We start from the raw sequence: 20943 nt of genomic DNA, 5'->3' as shown, positions 1-20943 counted from the left end.
CGTCACAACATCGTAGGCCGAACAGCCTGTTCTGTGCTGTATTTTTCTATATTTGATGTTCTATGTTGCTGCTTTCTGAAAAGGTAAAATTAACATGTTTTTTAATAAATCTGGCATGTATTCATAAAATCTATTGTGGTCAGGTGGATAATATGAAGTGACTAAATAATTTTGTGTTTGTCATATTTTATTCAACCCATTGAACTGATCATTATCATTTGATGTGACTATGTGACCGATTAATTGCTTTCATTCTCTGATGGAACATCAACAGCTACATCATCTTCACCTTCAACATCTGAGGAAACTACTTCAACAGAACCATCTACAACTATAACCACGTCTGAAGCCACATCATCCTCAACAGGTAAACTTCAGGTTCAAAGATCTCGCTGACAAAACACTTTTAAACATGCCACAGTTAATTCCTACACTGAAAGTGTAGTCGACAGTTTTGAAATGGGAGAACAAAAAGCAAAACAACTGCAGATGTTGCTGTATCAGAAATAAAAACAGAAGTTGTTGAAAAGCCTTTAGCTCTGAAGAAGGGTCACTGTATCTGAAACATAAACTCTGCTTTCTCACCACAGATGCTATCAGATCTGCTGATTTTTTCCAACAATGTCTCTTTTTCTTTCTAAATGGGAATAGTCCATTTATTTTCAGAATTTCATGGCTAATTATTTCTTTTCAATTTAATTTCACCACAGGGCACAGTGGCTCAGTGGTTAGCACTGCAGCCTCACAGCACCAGGGTCTCAGGTTCAATTCCAACCTCAATTGACTGTCTGTGTGGAATTAGCATATTCTCCCTGTGTCTGGGTCGGTTTCCTCCCACAGTCCGAAGATGCACAGGTTAGGTGAATTGGCCATATTAGTTTTCCCATAGTGTTAGGTGCATTAGACAGAGGGAAAACGGGTTTGGGTGGGTTGCTCTTCTTAGGGTCCATGTGGACTTGTTGGGCCAAAGGGCCTGTTTCCACACTGTAGGGAATCTAACCTAATCCATATCTGTTCTGCAATAAATATTAAAGACTTACACTAATGTTTGTACACAGTTGAAATCTCCTTAAATTTTCAAGTTTCATTTAGTTTCCTGATGGCATAAATTGAAAGTCATAAAACAGCCCTCTGAAAATGTCTCTGACAAAGAACTACCAACCACTTCTTCTCTTGACATTTGCTGCTGAAAACAGTTTTGCTCACACAGAAATATTCTTATCCTGCTTAATAATGGATAAATATCGTGTTATAACAAATTACATGTGCAAAATGCCTGAAATATATTGGAAATTGATATAGGACCTTCCTGATCATGAACTATCTGACTGCAGCAAACCATCTCACAGTTGGTTAGTTGCATAGTTTGTGTGTGCAAAAATACAGTAATCAATCAGGTGGAGTTCAATTCAGCAAAACTTTTCTTTATGTTTTCAATATTTATGAATACAGAATGCCTTATAATGTTTATTGATATTTTTTTCTTAGAATATGTGACATCTTCTGGGACCTCCGAAGGAAGCACTTCCACAGGGACAACCACCTCTGAGCTTACTTCGACATCTTCCATAACACCAGAAACAACAGGTAGGATTTATTACAATCCAGCCATCAAGCATTATAGTTAAATTACTGTACGTCCAGCAGACCATAGTGCTGTACACACTTTTGAGACAGATGTGTATTGGTGGGCTTCATTTCTGTAACACCATCTGACATGTTTTTAATAAATCTTGTATGTATTCAGAAAATTTGTTGTGCAAACCTAATTATTGTGATCAGGTGATCCTTATCATTGATGTGAGTATGTAACTGAATAATTGCACTATTTATGAATACAGGGTGCCTTGTAATGTTTCATTGATGTTTTATTCTTAAAATATGTGACATCTTCTGGGACGTCTGAAGGAAGTACTTCCACAGGGGCAACCACCTCTGAGCTTACTTCGACAGCTTCCACAACACCAGAAACAACAGGTAGGAATATTACAATCCAGCCAGCAAACAGTAAAGTTAAACTTACAATACTCCCAGCAGACCAGAGTGGCATCCTTTGAGACAAATGAGTGTTGGTTAGCTTCATTTGAGTAGCACCATCCAACAGACGAGGGGAGAATTAAGAAGATGAGATGATCATCGTAATCACAGCCAGTCTAGGAACTGAACTGCTGCTGTTGGCAAGGTAAAAAGGTAAGGGCTTTTGCCCGAAACGTCGATTTCGCTGCTCGTTGGATGCTGCCTGAACTGCTGTGCTCTTCCAGCACCACTAATCCAGTATTTGGTGCTGTTGGCATCACATTCCACGGCAAACTAGCCATCCAGCCAACATTTGAGAGTGAACAACTTAAAAATGATCATGTTATGTGATCTTTTTCATCAAAATCCAAACAATGGTCATTACTGTTGCCCTCAGTAACGAATAATGAATTTGAACCAATTTTCTGCTTTCTGAAATGGTAAAGTTAACCTGTTTTTAATAAATCTGGCATGTGTATTCATAAAATCTATTGTGCAAACCTTATTATTGTGATCAGGTGGATAATATGACATGATTGAATACTTCTGTGTTTGTTATGTTTTATTAACCCATTGATGTGATCATTATCATTTGGTCTGACTATGAAACTGAATAATTGCTTTTGTTCTCTGATTGAACATCAACAGCTCCATCATCTTCATCTTCAACATCTGAGGAAACAACTTCAACAGAACCATCTACAACTATAACCACATCTGAGACCACATCATCCTCCACAGGTAAAACTACAGGTTCAAAGTCCTCTCTGATAAATCACTTTTAAGCATTCCACAGTTAATTCCTACATTGACAGTACAGTCGACAATTACTAAATGGGAGAGCTAAAACAAACAATATCAGAAACAAAAACAGAAATTATTGGAAAAGCTTGAGTTCTGAAAAAAGGTCACTGAACCTGAAATGTAAATTCTGTTTTGACTCCAAAATGCTATCAGACCTGTTACACTTTCCAGCAATTTCTATTTGTCTTTCCAAATGGGAAAAGTTAATTTATTTTCAGAATTTCATGGCTAATTATTGATTTTCAACCTAATTTCTCAGCATATCTATTCTTCAATAAACATTAACAATATCCAAAAAAATTCTGCTGTTTGAAGTCCTTTTAAATTTTCAAGATTGATTTGGTTTTCTTCGGGTGTAAGTTGAAAGACGTAAATCATCCCTCTGATAGCACTTCATGCAAAGATTCAGCGATCATTTCTTCTATTGACATTTGCTGCTCATAACAGTGTTGCTCGCGAAGAGATCTTCTTACCCTGCTTAATAATGGATAAATATCGCTGTATAACAGATTACTTTCACAAAATGCCTGAGATATATTGGAAATGCATACAGGCCCTTCCTGATTATGAAAGATGTTGCTGTATCAAACCATCTCACTCACATGAGATGTTGCATAATTTTTGTGAGCAAGAATACAATAATCAATCAGTTTGACTTCAATTCAGCGATGTTTGTCTTTTAATTTTGCAGTACTGGTGAATAAAGAGATCCTTATGCTGTTTCATTGATATTTTATTCTTAGAATACGTGACATCTTCTGGGACCTCCGAAGGAAGTACTTCCACAGGGGCAACCACTTCTGAGCTTAATTCAACAGCTTCCACAATACCAGAAACAACAGGTGGGATTTATTACAATGGAGCCGTCAAGCAGTAAAGTTAAATTTACTGTACTTGCAGCAGACCATAGTGCTGCGCTCTCTTTAGAGACAGATGTGTTGGTGAGCTTCATTTGTGTAGCACCATCCTTCAGATGAGGAGAAAGTTAAGACGAGGAGACCATCATCATAATCTCAGCCAGTCTGGGAATTGAAACTGGTGCTGTTGGCATCACATTCCAAGGTAACCTAGCCATCCAGCCAACATTAAGGAGTGAACAAATTAAAAATGTCAATGCTATCTCCTATCATAAAGCAAAATTAGATTAGATTACTTACAGTGTGGAAACAGGCCCTTCGGCCCAACAAGTCCACACCGCCCCGCCGAAGCGTAACCCACCCATACCCCTACATCTATATCTACCCCTTACCTAACACTATGGGCAATTTAGCATGGCCAATTCACCTGACCTGCACATCTTTGGACTGTGGGAGGAAACCGGAGCACCCGGAGGAAACCCACGCAGACACGGGGAGAACGTGCAAACTCCACACAGTCAGTCGCCTGAGGCGGGAATTGAACCCGGATCTCCGGCACTGCGAGGCAGCAGTGCTAACCACTGTGCCACCGTGCCACCCACAAACAATAAACAAACAATAAACAAAGAAACAAATAATGAATTTGAACTAATTTCCTGCTTTCTGTAATAGTAAAATTAGCATTTTTTAAATGTCATGCAGGTATTCATAAAATGTGTTGTGCAAATTTTATTATTGCAATCAGGGGGATAATATGAAGTGATTAAATATTTTTGTGTTTATTCAACTCATTGAACTGATCATAATCATTTCATGTGACTATGTAACAGAATAATTAATTTCAGTGAAATTTTTTTTAATTTGTCACTATTTATGAATACAGGATGCCTTATAGTGTTTCATTGATGTTTCATTCTTAGAATATGTGACATCTTCCGGGACCTCCGAAGGAAGCACTTCCACAGGGCCAACCACCTCTGAGATTACTTTGACAGCTTCCACAACACCAGAAACAACAGGTAGCATTTCTTATAATGCAGCCTTCAAGCAATATAGTTAAATTTACTGTACTCCCAGCAGACCATAGTGCTGCACGGTATTTGGAGATAGATGGGTATTGGTGATCTTTATTTGTGTAGCACCATCTGACAGAAGCAGAGAGAGTTTAGGAAGATGAAACCATCATCGTAATCTCAACCAATCTAGGAATTGAACTGGTGCTGTTGGCATCACATTCCATGGCAAATTAGCCACCCAGCCAACTTTAGGGAGTGAAAAAATCAAAAATGATCAGGTTATCTGTTGTCAGAAATTAAAATCCAAACAAAGGTCATTACTGTTACCGTCAGTAACTAATAATGAACGTGAACCAATTTCCTGCTTTTTAAATTAACATTTCTTAAAAAAAAAGAATGCATGCATTCATAAATTCTGTTGTGGAAATCTTATTATTGTGATCAGGTGGATAAAATGAAGTGATTAAATATTTTTATGTTTGTTGTGTTTGATTCGACCCATTGAACTGATCATTATCTTTGATGTGACTATGTAACTGAATAATTGCTTTCGTTCTCTGATTAAACATCAACAGCGACATCATCTTCACCTTCAACATCAGGGGCAAGTTCTTCAACAGAACCATCTACAACCACATCTGAGACCACATCATCCTCAACTGGTAAAAGTTCAGGCTCAAAGTCCTCTTTGATAAATCACTTTTAAACATGCCACAGTTAATTCCTACATTGACTGTACAGTCGACAGTTTCTAAATGGGAGAGCAGAGACCAAATGAACTGTAGATGTTGCTGCATCAGAAACAAAACTAGAAATTGTTGGAAAGCCTTGAGTTCTGAAGAAAGGTCACTGGACCTGAAACATGAACTCTGCTATCTCTCCACAGATGCTATCAGACCTGCTGAATTTTTCCAGCGATTTCTGTTTTTCTTTCTAAATGGTAAAAGTTCATTTATTTTCAGGATTTCATGGCTAATTATTTCTTTTCAATTTAATTTCTCAGCATATCTGCAATAAATATTAACTACTTACACTAAAGTTTGTACATGTTTGAAATCTCCTTAAATTTTCAAGTTTCATTTGGTTTTTTGAAGGCATAAATTGAAAGTCATACACCAGCCCTCGGATAATGTTTCTTACATAGAACTACCAATTACATTGACATTTGCTGCTGAAAACAGTTTTGCTCACACAGAGATGTTCTTATCCTGTTTAATAATGGATAATTATAGTGCTATAACAAATTACATGTGCAAAATGCCTGAAATATATTGGAAATTGATATAGGACCTTCCTGATCATGAACTAACTAACTGCAGCAAACCATCTCACAGTTGGTTAGTTGCATAGGTTTTGTGTGCAAGAATACAGTAATCAATCAGGTTGAGTTCAATTCAACAAAGTCTTTCTTTAAGTTTGCACTATTTGTGAATACAGGAAACCTTACACAGTTTCATTGATATTTAATTATTAGGATCTGTGACATCTTCTGGGACCTCTGAAGGAAGTACTTCCAGAGGGGCAGCCACCTCTAAGATTACTTCGACAGCTTTCACAACACCAGAAACAACAGGTAAGATTTATTACAATATAGCCATCGAACAGTGAAGTTAAATTTACCGTACTTCCAGTGGACCATAGTGCTGCACACCCTTCAGAGACAGATGTGTGTTGGTGACGTTCATTCGTGTAGCACCATCAAGCAGATGAAGGAGTATTTAAGAAGATGAGACCATCATCGTAATCTCAGCCAGTCTAGGAATTGAACAGGTGCTGTTGGCATCACATTCCATGGCAAACTAGCCATCCAGCCAACATTATGTAGAAACAAATTTAAAATGATAAGGCTATCTCCTGTCATAAATCAATTTCCACAAAAAGCTCATTAATGTTGCCTGAAGTAACTAATAATGAATTTGAACCAATTTCCTTTTTTGTCAGGTGTGTTCAGGAGGGTTTCCTTACTCAGTATGTAGACAGGCCGTCAAGGAGAGAGGCCATTTAGGATTTGGTGTTCGGTAATGAGCTAGGACAGATTTCAGATCTCGCAGTGGGAGAACACTTTGGTGACAGTGACCACAACTGCCTCACATTTAAAATAGCCATGGAGATGGAAATGAGCAATTACCAAGGGAAGATATGTAATTGGGGAAAAGGAAATTATGATGCTATCAAACCGGAGTTAGGAGGTACAGAGTGGGAGCAATTGTTCCACAGAAAGGGCACAAAGACATGTGGATACTGTTTAAGGAGCAGTTGTTGCGATTGATGCATACATTTGTTCCTCTGAGACAGGTAAGAAGGGGTAAGATTAAGGAGCCTTTGATTACAAGAACAGAGGAGCTTCTCATCAAAAGGAAGAAGGCAGTTTATGTAAGGTGGAGGGAGCAAGGGTCCAGCACAGCTTTAGAGAATTACAGGCTTACGAGAAAGGAGCTCAGAAACAGATTGAGGAGAGTCAAGAAAAGGCACGAGAAAGGCTTGGTGGGAATGATTAGGGAAAACCCAAAGGCATTTTGCTCATACATGAGGAATAAGAGAATGATCAGGGAGAAGGTAGGGCCGGTCAGGGATGGCATAGGGAACTTATACATGGAGTCTGAGCAGATAGGGGAAGTCCTGAAAGAGTTTTTGCTTCAGTTTTCAGAAAGGAAAGGGACCTTGTTGTGAATGAGAATATGAGGAGCTGGGAAACAAGCTTGAACAGATCCAGATTGATGAAGTTGACGTGCTGGAAATTTTGGCAAACATTATGATTGATAAGTCCCCAGGGCCAGACCAGATTTATCCTAGGCTGCTCCCGGGAGTGAGAAAGGAAGTTGCTAACCTGCTGATGAACGTATTTGCTTCCTCACTCTCCATGGGAGTCATACCACAGGATTGGAGGGAGGAGAATGTTGTTCCTCTTTTCAAGAAGGGCAATAGGGAAATCCCTGGCAATTACAGACCAGTCAGTCTTACGTCTGTGGTCAGCAAGGTTTTGGAAAGAATAATGAGGAATAGGAGTTATGACTATTTGGAAAAGCATAGCGTGATGAAAAGCAGTCAGCATGGCTTTGTGAGGGGCAGGTCATGCCTTACAAATCTTATTGAGTTCTTTGAGGAGGAGACCAGACAGGTCAATGAAGGTTGGGCAGTGGATGTGGTGTAGATGAATTTCAGCAAGGCATTTGATAAGGTTGCCCATGGTAGGCTCATTCATAAAATCAGGAGGTATGGGATACAGGGAGATTTGGCTATCAGGATTCAGAATTGTTTGGCTGACAGAAGGCAGAGCGTGATTGTAAATGGAAAGTATTCTGCCTGGAGTCAGTGGTGAGTGGGGTCCCGCAGGGCTCTGTTCTTGTGCCTCTGCTCTTTCTAGTTTGCATAAATGACTTGGATGAGGAGGTTGAGGGGTGGGTTCATAATTTGCGGATGACACAAGGGTTGGAGGTGCCATTGATAGTATCGAGGGCTATTGCAGGCTGCAGCACGACATAGATAGGATGCAGAGCTGGGCTGAGAAATGGCAGATGGAGTTCAACCTGGATAAATGGGAAGTGATGCATTTTGGAAGGTGAACCTGAATGCTGAATATAGGATTAAAGACAGGATTCTTGGCATTGTGGAGGAACAGAGGGATCTTGGTATTCAAGCGCATAGATCCCTAAACGTTGCCACCCAAGTGCATAGGTTTGTTAAGAAAGCCCATATGGTATTTTGGCTTTCATTAATAGGGGGATCGAGTTTAAGAGCCATGAGGTTTTGCTGCAGATCTATAAAACCCTGGTGAGACCACATTTGAAATATTGTGTCCAGTTCTGCTCATTCTGTTATAGGAAGGATGCGGAGGCTTTGGAGAGGATGCAAAGAAGGTTTACCAGGATGCTGCCTGGACAGGAGGGCTTGTCTTATGAAGAGAGGTTGACGAAGCTTGGACTTTTGTCTCTAGAGAGAAGGAGGAAAAGAAGTGACCTGATTAAGGTGTACAAGTTAATGAGAAGCATGGATAGAATCAATAGCCAGAGACTTTTTTCCCAGGGCAGGATTGACTGCCATGAGGGGTCATGGTTTTAGGGTGTTAGGAGGAAGGCATCCAGAAGACATCAGAGGTAGGTTCATTACGCAGAGAGTTGTGAATGCCTGAAATGCATTGCCAGCAGTGGTGGTGGAAGTAGAGTCATTAGGGAGATTTAAGCGACTGTTGGACATGCACATGGATAGCAGTAAGTGGAGGAGTGCAGAGGTAGGTTATTTTATTTTAGATTAGGATTAATCCTCGGCACAAGATCGTGGGCCGAAGGGCCTGTTCTATGCTGTACCTTTCTATATTCGATGTTCTTTGTTCCAGCTTTCTGAAATGGTAAAATTAACATGTTTTTAATAAATCTTGCATGCATTCATAAAATCTGTTGTGCAAACCTAATTATTATGATCAGGTGGTTAATATGAAGTGATTAAATAATTCTGTGCTTGTCATGTTTTACGCAACCCATTGAAGTGATCATTATCATTTGATGTGAATATGTAACTGGATAATTGCTTTTGTTCTCTGATTGAACATCAACAGCTCCATCATCTTCACCTTCAATATCGGAGGAAACTACTTCAACAGAACCATCTACAACTATAACCACATCTGAGACCACATCATCCTCAACAGGTAAAACCTCAGGTTCAAAGTTTTCTCTGAGAAATCACTTTTAAACATGCCACAGTTAATCCCTATACTGACAGGGCAGTCAACAATAACTAAATGGAAGACGAAAAACCAAATGAGCTGCGGATGTCGCTGTATCAGAAACAAAAACAGAAATTGCTGGAAAACCTTGAGTTCTGAAGATAGGTCACTGGACCTGAAATATTAACTCTCCTTTCTCTCCACAGATGCTATCAGACCTGTTGCATTTTTCCAGCAATATCTCTTTTTCTTTCCATATGTGAATAGCTCCTTTATTATCAGAATTTCGTGGCTAATTATTTCCTTTCTATTTAATTTCTCAGCACCTCTGCTTTGCAATAAATATTAACAACTCACACTAAAATTTTTAAACTGAAATCTCCTTAAATTTTTAAGTTTCGTTTGGTTTTCTGATAGCTTAAATTGAAAGTCATAAGCCAACCCTTTGTTAATGTTCCTTACAAACAACTATCCAGTCAATTTTTCTATTGACATTTGCTGCTAATAACAGTGTTGCTTACACAGAGATATTCTTATCCTGCTTCATAATGGATAAATATAGTCTCATAACAGATTACGTTTGCCAAATGCCTGAACTATGTTGGAAATTCATATAGGATCTTCCTGATTAGGGAAGACCTACTGTAGCAAACCATCTCGTAGTTGGATAGTTACATAGTTTTTGTGTGAAAGAATAAACTAATCAATCAGGTTGAGTTCAATTCAGCAAAGTTTTCTTTAATTTTCCACTGTTTATGAATACAGGATGCCTTACCCTGTTCCATTGATATATTATTCTTAGAATATATGACATCTTCCGGGACCTCTGAAGGAAGCACTTCCACAGGGACAACCACCTCTGAGATTACTTCGACAGCTTCCACAACACCAGAAACAACAGGTAGGATTGATTACAATCCAGCCAGCAAGCAGTAAAGTTAAATTTACCGTACTTCCAGCAGATCAGAATGCAGCACACTCTTTAGAGACAGATGTGTGTTTAAGATCTTCATTTGTGTAGCACTGTCCCTCAGGCGAGGGGGGAATTTAAGATGATGAGACAATCATCATAATCTCAGCCAGTCTAGGAATTGAACTGCTGCTGTTGGCATCACATTCCATGGCAAACTAGCCATCCAGCCAACATTATTGAGTGAACAAATTTAAAATGAGCATGCTATCTCCTATCATAAAGCAACATGCAAAAAATAGTCATTATTGCTGCCCTAAGACCCATATAATAAATTTTAACCAATTTCCTGAATTTTGTCATGATAAAGTTAACATTTTAAAACAAACTTGTAGGTATTCATAAAATGCATTGTGTAAACTTTAGTATTACAATCAGGTGGATAGTATGAAGTAATTAAATATTCTTGTCTTGATTATGTATTATCCAACCCATTAAACTGATCATTGTCATTTGATGTGACCATATAACTGAATAATTGCTTTCCTTCTCTGATCACACAATTTATCATCAACAGCTTCACCTTCAACATCAAAGGAACTTACTTCAACAGAACCATCTACAACTATAACCACATCTGAAACCACATCATCCTCAACAGGTAGAACTTCAGGTTCAAAGTCCTATCTGATAAGTCATTTTTAAACAAGCTTCAGACAATTCCTGCACTGACAGTACAGTGAATAATTTCAAAATGGGAGAGCAATTAACTAGAGGAACTGCAGATGTCACTACATCAAAAACAAAGACAGAAATTGCTGGAATTCCTGATTTCTGAGTAAGGGTCACTGGACCTGAAATCAAAACTTTGCTTTCTCTCCACGGATGCTGGTAGAGCTGCTGAATGTTTCCAGCAAATTCTGTTTTTCTTCTCTTGACATTTGCTGCTAAAAACAGTGTTGCTCACACAGATTACTAATGGATAAATATTGCCTCATAACAGATTGCTTTCATAAAATGTCAGAAATATATTGATTTGGAGGCACCGGTGTTGAAGTGGGGTGGACAAAGATAAAAATCACACAACACCAGGTTATAGTCCAACAGGTTTATTTGGAAGCACTAGCGTTCGGAGCACTGCTCCTTCAATCACCTGGTGAAGGAGCAGCACTCCAAAAGCTAATGCTTCCAAATAAATCTGTTGAACAATAACCTGGTGTTGTGTGATTTTTAACTTTAATAGATATTGGAAATTCATGCAGCCCCTTCTTGATCATGGAAGACCTGGCTGTAGCCAACCACCTCACTCACATCAGATGCTGCAGAATTTATATGTGCTAGAATACAGTAATCAATTTATAGAAAAGTTTCTGAAAGTGCCAAATGAGTAACCTGAAAAACTTAGAAAAATGCTTGAAAATGTTTAAAAGTGTGAAATCAGTAACCAGAACAACTTAGAAAAATGTTTGAAAATGGGAAATCAGTAACCAGAAAAATGTTTGAAAATGGAATATTGCAATTCTAGTCTCCTTCCTATCGGAAAGATGTTGTGAAACTTGAAAGGGTTCAGAAAAGATTTACAAGGATGCTGCCAGGGTTGGAGGATCTGAGCTATAGGGAGAGGCTGAACAGGCTGAGGCTGTTTTCCCTGGAGCGTCAGAGGCTGAGGGGTGACCTTATAGAGGTTTACAAAATTATGAGGGGCATGGATATGATTAATAGAAAAAGTCTTTTCCCTGGGGTCGGGGAGTCCAGAACTAGAGGGCATAGGTTTAGGGTGAGAGGGAAAAAATATAAAAGAGACCTAAGGGGCAACTTTTTCACACAGAGAGTGGTATGTGTATGGAATGAGCTGCCAGAGGAAGTGGTGGAGGCTGGTACAATTGCAACATTTAAAAGGCATTTGGATGGGTATATGAATAGGAAGGGTTTGGAGGGATATGGGCTGGGTGCTGGCAGGTGGAACTAAATTGTGTTGGGATATCTAGTCGGCATGGACAGGTTGGAACAAAGGGTCTGTTTCTCTATGACTCTAAGTCAGTGAAGTTTTTCCTTAAGTTTGGCACTTTTTCAAGTTTCATTTGGCTTTCTGATGGCATAAATTGAAACTCATAAACCAGCCCTCTGATAATGTTTCTTGCAAAGAACGTCCAATCACTTCTTCTATTAACAATTGCTGTTTAAAAACAATTGTGCTCATACAGACACGTTCTTGCTGTCTTTAATAATGGACAAAACTAATCTCATAACAGCTAAATTTCACAAACTGCATGAGGTTTATTGAAATTCATGTGACACCTCACTTATTATTCACATCAACTGTTTAAAAATTGTTTTGGTATTTCAACTGACTTTGAAAAATATATTCAGTTTAGTGAAATATGATCATCAAACACAAAAATGCAGCCAAATTCAGCCTACATGATGCAGAAAATAAGGCTGCTCTCAATTTAAGAGAAAACTGGTGGCAAACTTAATTTGAGAGTCACCATGCCTCTAGCAGTGGTGAAATCTCTTCAGGTAGGACCATACTGGTAACCCCAACTGGTGCAGAAATTGAACCCATACATTGGGCGTCATTCTGGATCACACAAAAAACAACCAACCAACCTTATAGACTGAATCAATTAGAAATGTTTAGGTATCTCCTGACATAAAGCAAATCAATTTCTTTCACTTATTACAGTGACATCATCTTCACCTACAACATCAGAAGAAAGTACATCAACAGAACCATCTACAACTGTAACCACGTCATCCTCAACAGGTAAAACTTCAGATGTTTCCAATGCTAACCAATCGTCAATGCTCAAATTTTTCTCTGATAATTTTTTTTTAAAGTCGCAGGCAATTCTTACTTGACATAATAATCGATAATTATCTAACTTGGAAGGACTCATTTGTGTTTTAAGGATCTTGTGGCTCTTCATAGAATTTGCAATTTGTTTGGACACCATATCATTGCTGACTTCAATATCAAAGATATCTACCAAAATTTCTCTATTTGAAATCTTCTTTAAATTTTCATGTATAATTACGTTTGCTCACATAGATTAGTAAAACTCAGAAATCACAGCTGTGACTACATTTCTAGTGAACTCCAAACAATCACTTCTATCAATACATGGCCCGAAAAAAAATGTTGTACTGACACAGATACATTCTCATTTTCCTTAATAATGGACGAAACTAGTCTCAAAATAAATCATTTTTACAAAATGCTTGAAGCTTATTGTAAATTCATCTGATTCATCACTTTTCAAGAAAAATACATTGTGGAAAAATATCTCATTCAGATCAGGTGCTAACTATATGATTATGTGCTAAGTATAGATGATGAAGAGCTCATGTTCAAAACATCGACTCCCCTGTTCCTCGGGTGCTGCCTGACCGGCTGTGTTTTTCCAACACCACATTTTTTTACTCTGATCTCTAGCATCTGCAGTCCTCACTTTCTCCTAACAACTATTGTCATCAACAACAATGATCAATTGATTGAATTGAATGCAAGGAAGATTTGAATTATTTTGCACAACTTATGAATGCAGTCAGCTTTACACAGTTTTAGATTACTTACAGTGTGGAAACAGGCTCTTCGGCCCAACAAGTCCACACTGACCCTCCAAAGTGCAACCCACCCAGACCTACTCCCCTACATTTACCCCTGCCCCTAACACTACGGCCAACTTAACATGGCCAGTTCACCTAACCTGCACATTTTTGGACTGTGGGAGGAAACCACACAGACATGGGGAGAATGTGCAAACTCCACACAGTCAGTCGCCTGAGGCGGGAATTGAACCCAGGTCTCTGGCGCTGTGAGGTAGTAGTGCTAACCACTGTGCAACTGTGCCGCCCACTAAAGCTTTGTTGACATTTTTTTCCTTAGAGTACGTGACATCTCCTGGGACTTCTGAAGGAAAGACTTCAACAAAGGTGACCAGTATTGTTACCACTTCTACAGCATCTACAACACCAGAACCAACAGGTAGAATTTATGCAATCCAGCTGTCAAACATTGTAGACTGAATAAATTACAAGTGTTAATGGTATTTTCTATCATTAAGCAAACTCCAAACAATGGGTTCAACACTGTAACATTAAAAACACAATCATGAATATAAACCAACTAATTTTTCATATTCTGGAATGGTAAAGTTAGCTTTATAGTCTTTTTAAAAAGTAAACTTGCAACTTTTCATAAAATATAATGCACAAACTTTAGCATTCAGATGGGGTGGCATGGGGGCTCAGTGGGTAGCACTGCTGCCTCACAATGCCAGGGACTCAGGTTTCATTCTATCCTCGGGCGACTGTCTATGTAGAGTTTGCACATTTACCCCGATTCTGTGTGTGTCTCCTCCGGGTGCTCTGGTTTTCTCCCGCAGTCCAAAGATATGCAGGTTAGATGAATTGGCCATGCTAAATTGCCACAGTGTTATGTGCATTAGTCACAGGGAAATAGGTCTGGGTGGGTTATCCTTCGGAGGGTCTGTCTGGACATGTTGGGCCAAATGGCCTGTTTCCATACTGTAGGCAATCTAGTCTAAGATCAGTTGGAACATATGAATCGAATGTTCTTGTGCTGATCATGCTTTTCTTTCAACCCATTGAAACGATTTCCTCATTTGATGTGGGTGCACAGTTACAGCATTGCTTTTTTTCACTGATTACACTTTTTAACATTAACAGCTACATCATCATCACCTTCAACATCAGAGGAAAGTACATCTACAGAACCATCAACATCTGTAACCACATCAGCGTCAACAGGTATTTGCAATGCTACTCAGTTATCAATGTTCAAACTGTCTCTAATAAACCATATTTTCAACAAGCCGCAGACAATTCCTACTTTTATGTTGAGGTTAACAATTATGAAATTTAGAAATGACATTTGTGCTTGTAGGATTTCATCACTATTCAGAGCCTTACAAATTGAAAATCATACTACCAGTTCAAGAATCAATATTATGAACATATCAAGAAATTTTAACATGCTTTTGCTATCTCACAGAATAAATTGAAACTCAGAAATGACAGTTTTGGTTACGTTTTTGTAAAGTATTAACAATCACTGTGTCAATCATATTTGGTGCCTGAGAAAAAGTACTCTCAGAGACATATTCTTACTACTTTTTATAACTGATAAATCTCACCTCATGATAGTTTATGTTTGGAATTAATGTTCTAGAATTTGTCTAGAAAATTTATGTTGCACGTCACTGATCATGAAAGATCCATTACTGGGGAAGCATTAGCATCTTATTTACATCAAATAAAAATATATGTTTTCCTAATTATTGTTACTATCAACAGTTTACGTGGAGACTGAACTGGCTAATACTTACTCACTCTTAACTCCCAAACGTCTCAGTTCAATGCTTGATCATTCAGAATCAACCATTCAGGTTTAAGTTCCAACAAAGTTAATGAGTCAATTGTCAGTCATCATTCACTGGTGCATTCTTCATGTCAACACCCCTATCAATCACACTCCACTTCCAAACAATCAGCTCTCTTATATCATACAGCAAAGCACTTTCATTTCATACAATCCCTACAGGATGGAAGCAGGCCATTTGACCCCTAGAGTCCTAAACCTTTGGAACAGCATTCTGGCCAGACCCAGCCCCTACCTTATTTCTGTAACCCTGCATCTTCCATGGCCACTACACCTAATCTGCACATTTTTGAATCGTGGGAGAAAATCTTGCAGAAATGTGCAAACTCCACAGTCAGTCACCCAAGAGTGAAATTGAACCCAGGTCCCTGGCACAATGAGGCAGCAGGGTTCGCCATTGAACCATCGTGCACCTTTGGCCTTTCTTGCGATTTGACTTGATGAGGTGGAGTATGAAGAGCTTTGGCTTTTTCAGCATTACTCAAGTTTATAAACTTTGTGAAGGCCATCTGTATTTGCAGGATTTCATTTCTGTTCATAGCCTCATAATTTACTTACTATTATATCAGTATAAGAACATAGTTAGAAATTTCAACAGGTTTACATTCCTTTCAAATATTCAAATGTAGTTTTGCGATCTTGCAGAATGAATTGAAATTCAATGATATGTTTGTTGGGACAGACTGGAGGATAATCTTGGGGTCTAGGGCTGGTAGCCAGATTGGGTCAGGTTTAAAGGGTAATGAGGAGGTGAGAAATTGGATCTAATATACGTCCTAGAAATAAAAGCTCAGTGTACCCATTCACCACACTATCTTCTGTCCTTTGTTTAGTTTTATTATAACTGTTCAAAGAATGTTCTTGATCTTTTCTGTGCAGTTGTGCGGAATATAACAACATCTAGTGCGCCAACAAGGTCTACATCATTTTCACAAGAATTTAGCACTCTGTCTTCAACTATTGAAACATCTACTCTTAGCTCCACTATTATCATTAGCACACAGACTCTGTCTACTAGCAGATCAACAATGGTGACAACAACATCACCGTGCCGTGAATTTACCGATCAAGGTAATGTTGCATTTATTTCCCATATAAATGATTGTTCAGCATTCCAACTCTTTGCCCCTTTATAGATTTCCAAGATAAAGAGCCAACCAAATCGACATAGCTCCTTTTACCCCAAATCATAAAGAGAAATTTCAATTTTGCAGCTGTCCAGTGCCAAATCAAAAAATGAATACCTGAGTATATCTCTAACATCCAAATTGGACCAAATCAAAGCATTTTATAGGTCTGCTTTTTATCGCTGGAACCTCTGTCCTACCTTCTGACCATTTATCTAAAACTCTTGGGGTAGAAATTTTACATGAATGATAATGCTAACTATTGCTTCCAATGCCTTTTAGTAATTTCTATTGAAGTCAGCGGAGTTCACAATTGGATAATGAGTCCAGCTGATATCCTGCTGTTGTTGCACCATCCAAGATAAACTTTGAAACCTTTATCTTACTGATAACTTCAATGAGAAATCTAACAATACACCAAGTCCCTCTCCTGCACAATTAAAAATTATTAACATGATTAAACATGACAACAGTCTCTCAAATGAAGAGCTGTATTCATCATGATGATGTAAATGAGACCCAATCCGTGATTTTTATCCCAGTGGTGCCTCACATTACAGTATGAATGATATAATATTGTTGAAACTGTTTTAATAAATGTTGCCAATTTGAATGGACAGCTACGTTCTCACCTGAAACAGATGACAGCCTCACTGAAATAGGTGTCTGAGGAGAGTAAAGTTTAGTTAGGAGCCTAACAGGGGCTCTCATAGCTACAGTGCAGTGTCTCTAACCTCTGGGCCAAGAGACTCAAGTCCCATCTGTTCCAGAAATGTGTAATAATATCACTGAACAGGTTGATGAGAAATATCATTTTAGAATTTCAATGTGATATTGGTCTTTTACTAGTCTTCCCAGCAGGGTCAAGATTTAAAATTTGCCCTCGTTACCACTATAAAGCAGGACATTCAGCCCCTGTCTCATCTACATATCTCCTGTTTTCCAATGAGGGCACTAACATATTGAAGAGGTCTAATCCGTTTGATAGACATAAATTACCTTCCAGAAAGCCACACTGAACCCCTCTTTATTTTTCTAGGTGCTCCTTATTGAATCCTTCAGGTTGCCCTCAGTTAATATATTACAGATATCAGGTTTACAGGACTTTTGCAGCTACTTAATGACTGTTTTGTATAATCTGTTTCTCCTCCAGTTCTCACCATCTATCAGTATCTAAATGAACTCTGAAATACCACTCAGGAGATATATAATTTAATCTGTCCATTCACAAGTACCTGTTAGTACAATATTTCTCAGCTATAATTATTGCTCTTTTTGCACCACCCTTTTGTGCATGGCTATTTCATTGTTAATTTAAATTGTTCTCTTTGAAATTTTATCTTAGATCTTGGAAATGTTACTGCAGAAAACGTCGGAAACAGGACTTTTACCCTAAAGTGGTCAGATCAGACCCTGGAATTGTGTGGAAACTATAGTATTGAGAAATCACCTGGAGATGGATCATTTCTTTGCACTTTCAACTTCAGCAATAATGTGTGTGATTTTGTGGAGTTAAGCCCAGGTCAAACCTATACGCTGAACATTCACTTCATCGATAAAGACAACAAAATTCTGACACGTACTTTAAGTGTTACTACAGGTAAAGATATACAGTAAAATCTAATTGCCAAATGTCTAAAATTTGTAGGATAAATGCCTTAATAATAATGTGGAGGTAGGAAGGGAGCAAGATGAAAAGGTTAGCTGCTGGGAGATCCCAGGAATGAGTTATCAGGAGGTTCTGTCCATTTTACCAGTAAGCCAATGGTATCAATTTCCTAACCATGGAAGAGGCCCTAGAATTACTGGATGCATTAGTGGTCATCTTACAAGATTCTACAGACCCTGGAACAGTTCTTAAGGATTGAAGGGTAGCTATTGTAATCACACTATTTTAAAAATGGAGGTTGAAAGTAAACAGGGAATTATTAGCTTGGTTAGCTTAGCATCGGTTATGGGAATAAACGCTAGAATCCCATTATAAAAGATTTAATATCAGAGCATTTGAAAAACAATGGCAGATCATACAGAGTCAGCATGGATTTATGAAGAGGAAACCATGCTTGAAAATTCTATTGACATTTTTACAGGTATAATTAGTGGAAGTTCATAACAGGCAGGCTGGGGATGTGGACATTCAGAAGACTTTCAATATGGCCCTGCATAAGAGATTAGGATATAATATTAAAGTGCATGCAATTGGATATAGAGTTCTGACATGGATATAGAACTGGTTGGCAGACTAAGAACAAAGACGAGAAATCAAAGGATCGATTTCCAAGTGGTAAGCAGTGACTCGAGGAGTACTGGAAGGAACTATGCTTGGATCCTAGCTATACATGATATATATTAATGATTTAAAAGAGAGAACTAAATGCAATAACTCAAAATTTTCAGGTAACTCAAAAATGGATGTGAGGGTGAAGTGTGAGGCATATGCAAGGATTTGTGATTTGGACAAGTTAAGTGAGTTGGCAAATGAAGTATAATGTCAATAGATGTGAGATTTTGGTTGAAAAAACAGGAAGACAGATTATTATCTGAATGGCAATTGATTGAAAAAGGCAAAGTACAATGAGACCTATGTGTCCTTGTACACCAGTCACTGGTCTTCATAGCAAGAGGTTTCAAATTTTGGAGCAATAATGCCTTGTAACAATTGTACAGCGATTTGGTGAGACCATTCCTGGAGTATTGTGTGCAGTTTTGATCTGCTCCTCTGAGGAAGGATGTTCTCGCTACAGAACGAATGCAACCCAAGGGTTACCAGGCTGATTCCTGGGATGGCAGGACTGCCATATGAAGAGATACTGGATCAATTAAGACTACATTCACTGTAATTTAGAAGAATGAGAGTGATCTCAAAGAAACATATAAGATTCTAACAATGATTGGGAAATCCTGAACTCAGTTTAAGGAAACAGGGTAGGTCATTTAGGACTTTGATGAAGAGAAATTTCTTCATCCAAACAGAATGATAAGTCTGTGGAATTCTCTGACACACATAGCAATTGAGGCCAAAACATTGAATATTTTTAAGAAGGAGTTAGATATATAGTTCTTAGGGCTAAAGTGATCAAAGGATATGAGGAGAAAGCAGCAACAAGGCACTGAGTTATATCATTAGCCATGATCATACTGAATAATGGAGCCAAAATGGCCTACTCCTACTCCTATTTTCAATGTAACAATTAGTATTGAGATGTGGCTGGCAGGTCAGAGTGGAGTTACAGACTTCAGACATCAAGGAGGCAGGTGAATATCATTGGTTGAATGCAGAGGGTAGAGATCGAGACTCAGGCGATTAACATTGGAGGGCATACCTGATTGGAGGGGTACCTGATTGTAGAGGGGTCAGCACTTCTGCTCTTTAGAAAATCTTGGCTCCCATACTGAAAAGACATTTAACTGTTCATATCATCCTTCCTTCAGATGTCAAGTTTCCTGAGTTCTGGAAACACAGACTCCATGAATTAAATGTAAATCTTTGATGTATGGCCTCCAATGTATTTTAAGAATGTCCTCATCTCCAAATAGTAGATTAGTAGCCATTCCCTTTAAAGACAAATGTAGATATATTAGAGGCAAACTAGGCTCAGAAATACCATTTTCTTTATTTATTTAGTTAATGTCGTACAGTTATACTTACCATCCCATAAAACGTTATTGTGTGAATTATTTTCCTTAATGTAGTACCAGCATTTGTATCGAATGTCACATTTCCATCAAATGGAATTCGAAACACTTCCCTGACAGTTACCTGGTCAGCAGCAAAAGGGCATCTACTGTCATACATCGTCCAGTTAACATCACAGTTTAATGAAGAACAGAAAATTGATGTACAGTCAAGCCAAACTTTATCTGTTGTGTTTTCTGATTTACAACCTGGACGTACTTATACCATTACTGTGATAACAGTGACAAATGGCCACTTGACCAATAAGGGAGTGACAGTCGTGCAGAATACAGGTATTGATAACTACTGTCATTGACTTAAAATAAATTGTAAGTAAGTTATTGTGAAATAATGAAAATTACCTTTGGAATGTTTGATGTCAAGAAGCCAGCCGATGACTCCAATAGTTACTGATCATGCTTTAAAACTTGGTGATTTAAGTTGTCAGTTACAATTATTTTCCAAAACCC

The 20943-nt window shown here is 38.3% G+C and overlaps 1 protein-coding gene across 22 annotated transcripts in view; it reads left to right on the top strand.

The window, feature by feature from the left end:
• The window catches only part of LOC140478847 (uncharacterized), a 352643-nt gene that overhangs the window by 124644 nt on the left and 207056 nt on the right, over positions 1-20943 (top strand). For 21 of the 22 annotated variants that reach the window (XM_072572342.1, XM_072572329.1, XM_072572328.1 and 18 more), the window contains 17 exons: positions 275-367; positions 1489-1587; positions 1909-1977; positions 2665-2757; positions 3564-3662; positions 4598-4696; positions 5269-5355; positions 6168-6266; positions 9246-9338; positions 10159-10257; positions 10844-10927; positions 12953-13033; positions 14156-14254; positions 14959-15039; positions 16550-16741; positions 18143-18397; positions 20491-20766. In XM_072572342.1, the coding sequence (XP_072428443.1) occupies positions 275-367; positions 1489-1587; positions 1909-1977; positions 2665-2757; positions 3564-3662; positions 4598-4696; positions 5269-5355; positions 6168-6266; positions 9246-9338; positions 10159-10257; positions 10844-10927; positions 12953-13033; positions 14156-14254; positions 14959-15039; positions 16550-16741; positions 18143-18397; positions 20491-20766 (1998 nt within the window). The remainder of the gene's footprint in view (positions 1-274; positions 368-1488; positions 1588-1908; positions 1978-2664; positions 2758-3563; positions 3663-4597; positions 4697-5268; positions 5356-6167; positions 6267-9245; positions 9339-10158; positions 10258-10843; positions 10928-12952; positions 13034-14155; positions 14255-14958; positions 15040-16549; positions 16742-18142; positions 18398-20490; positions 20767-20943) is intronic. The other variant, XM_072572341.1, reaches the window with a different exon arrangement.

The sequence above is a fragment of the Chiloscyllium punctatum genome, chromosome 6, assembly GCF_047496795.1.
Source record: "Chiloscyllium punctatum isolate Juve2018m chromosome 6, sChiPun1.3, whole genome shotgun sequence".
In the NCBI taxonomy this organism is placed as follows: Eukaryota; Metazoa; Chordata; class Chondrichthyes; order Orectolobiformes; family Hemiscylliidae; genus Chiloscyllium; species Chiloscyllium punctatum.
This window is presented reverse-complemented; position numbering and strand designations above follow the sequence as displayed.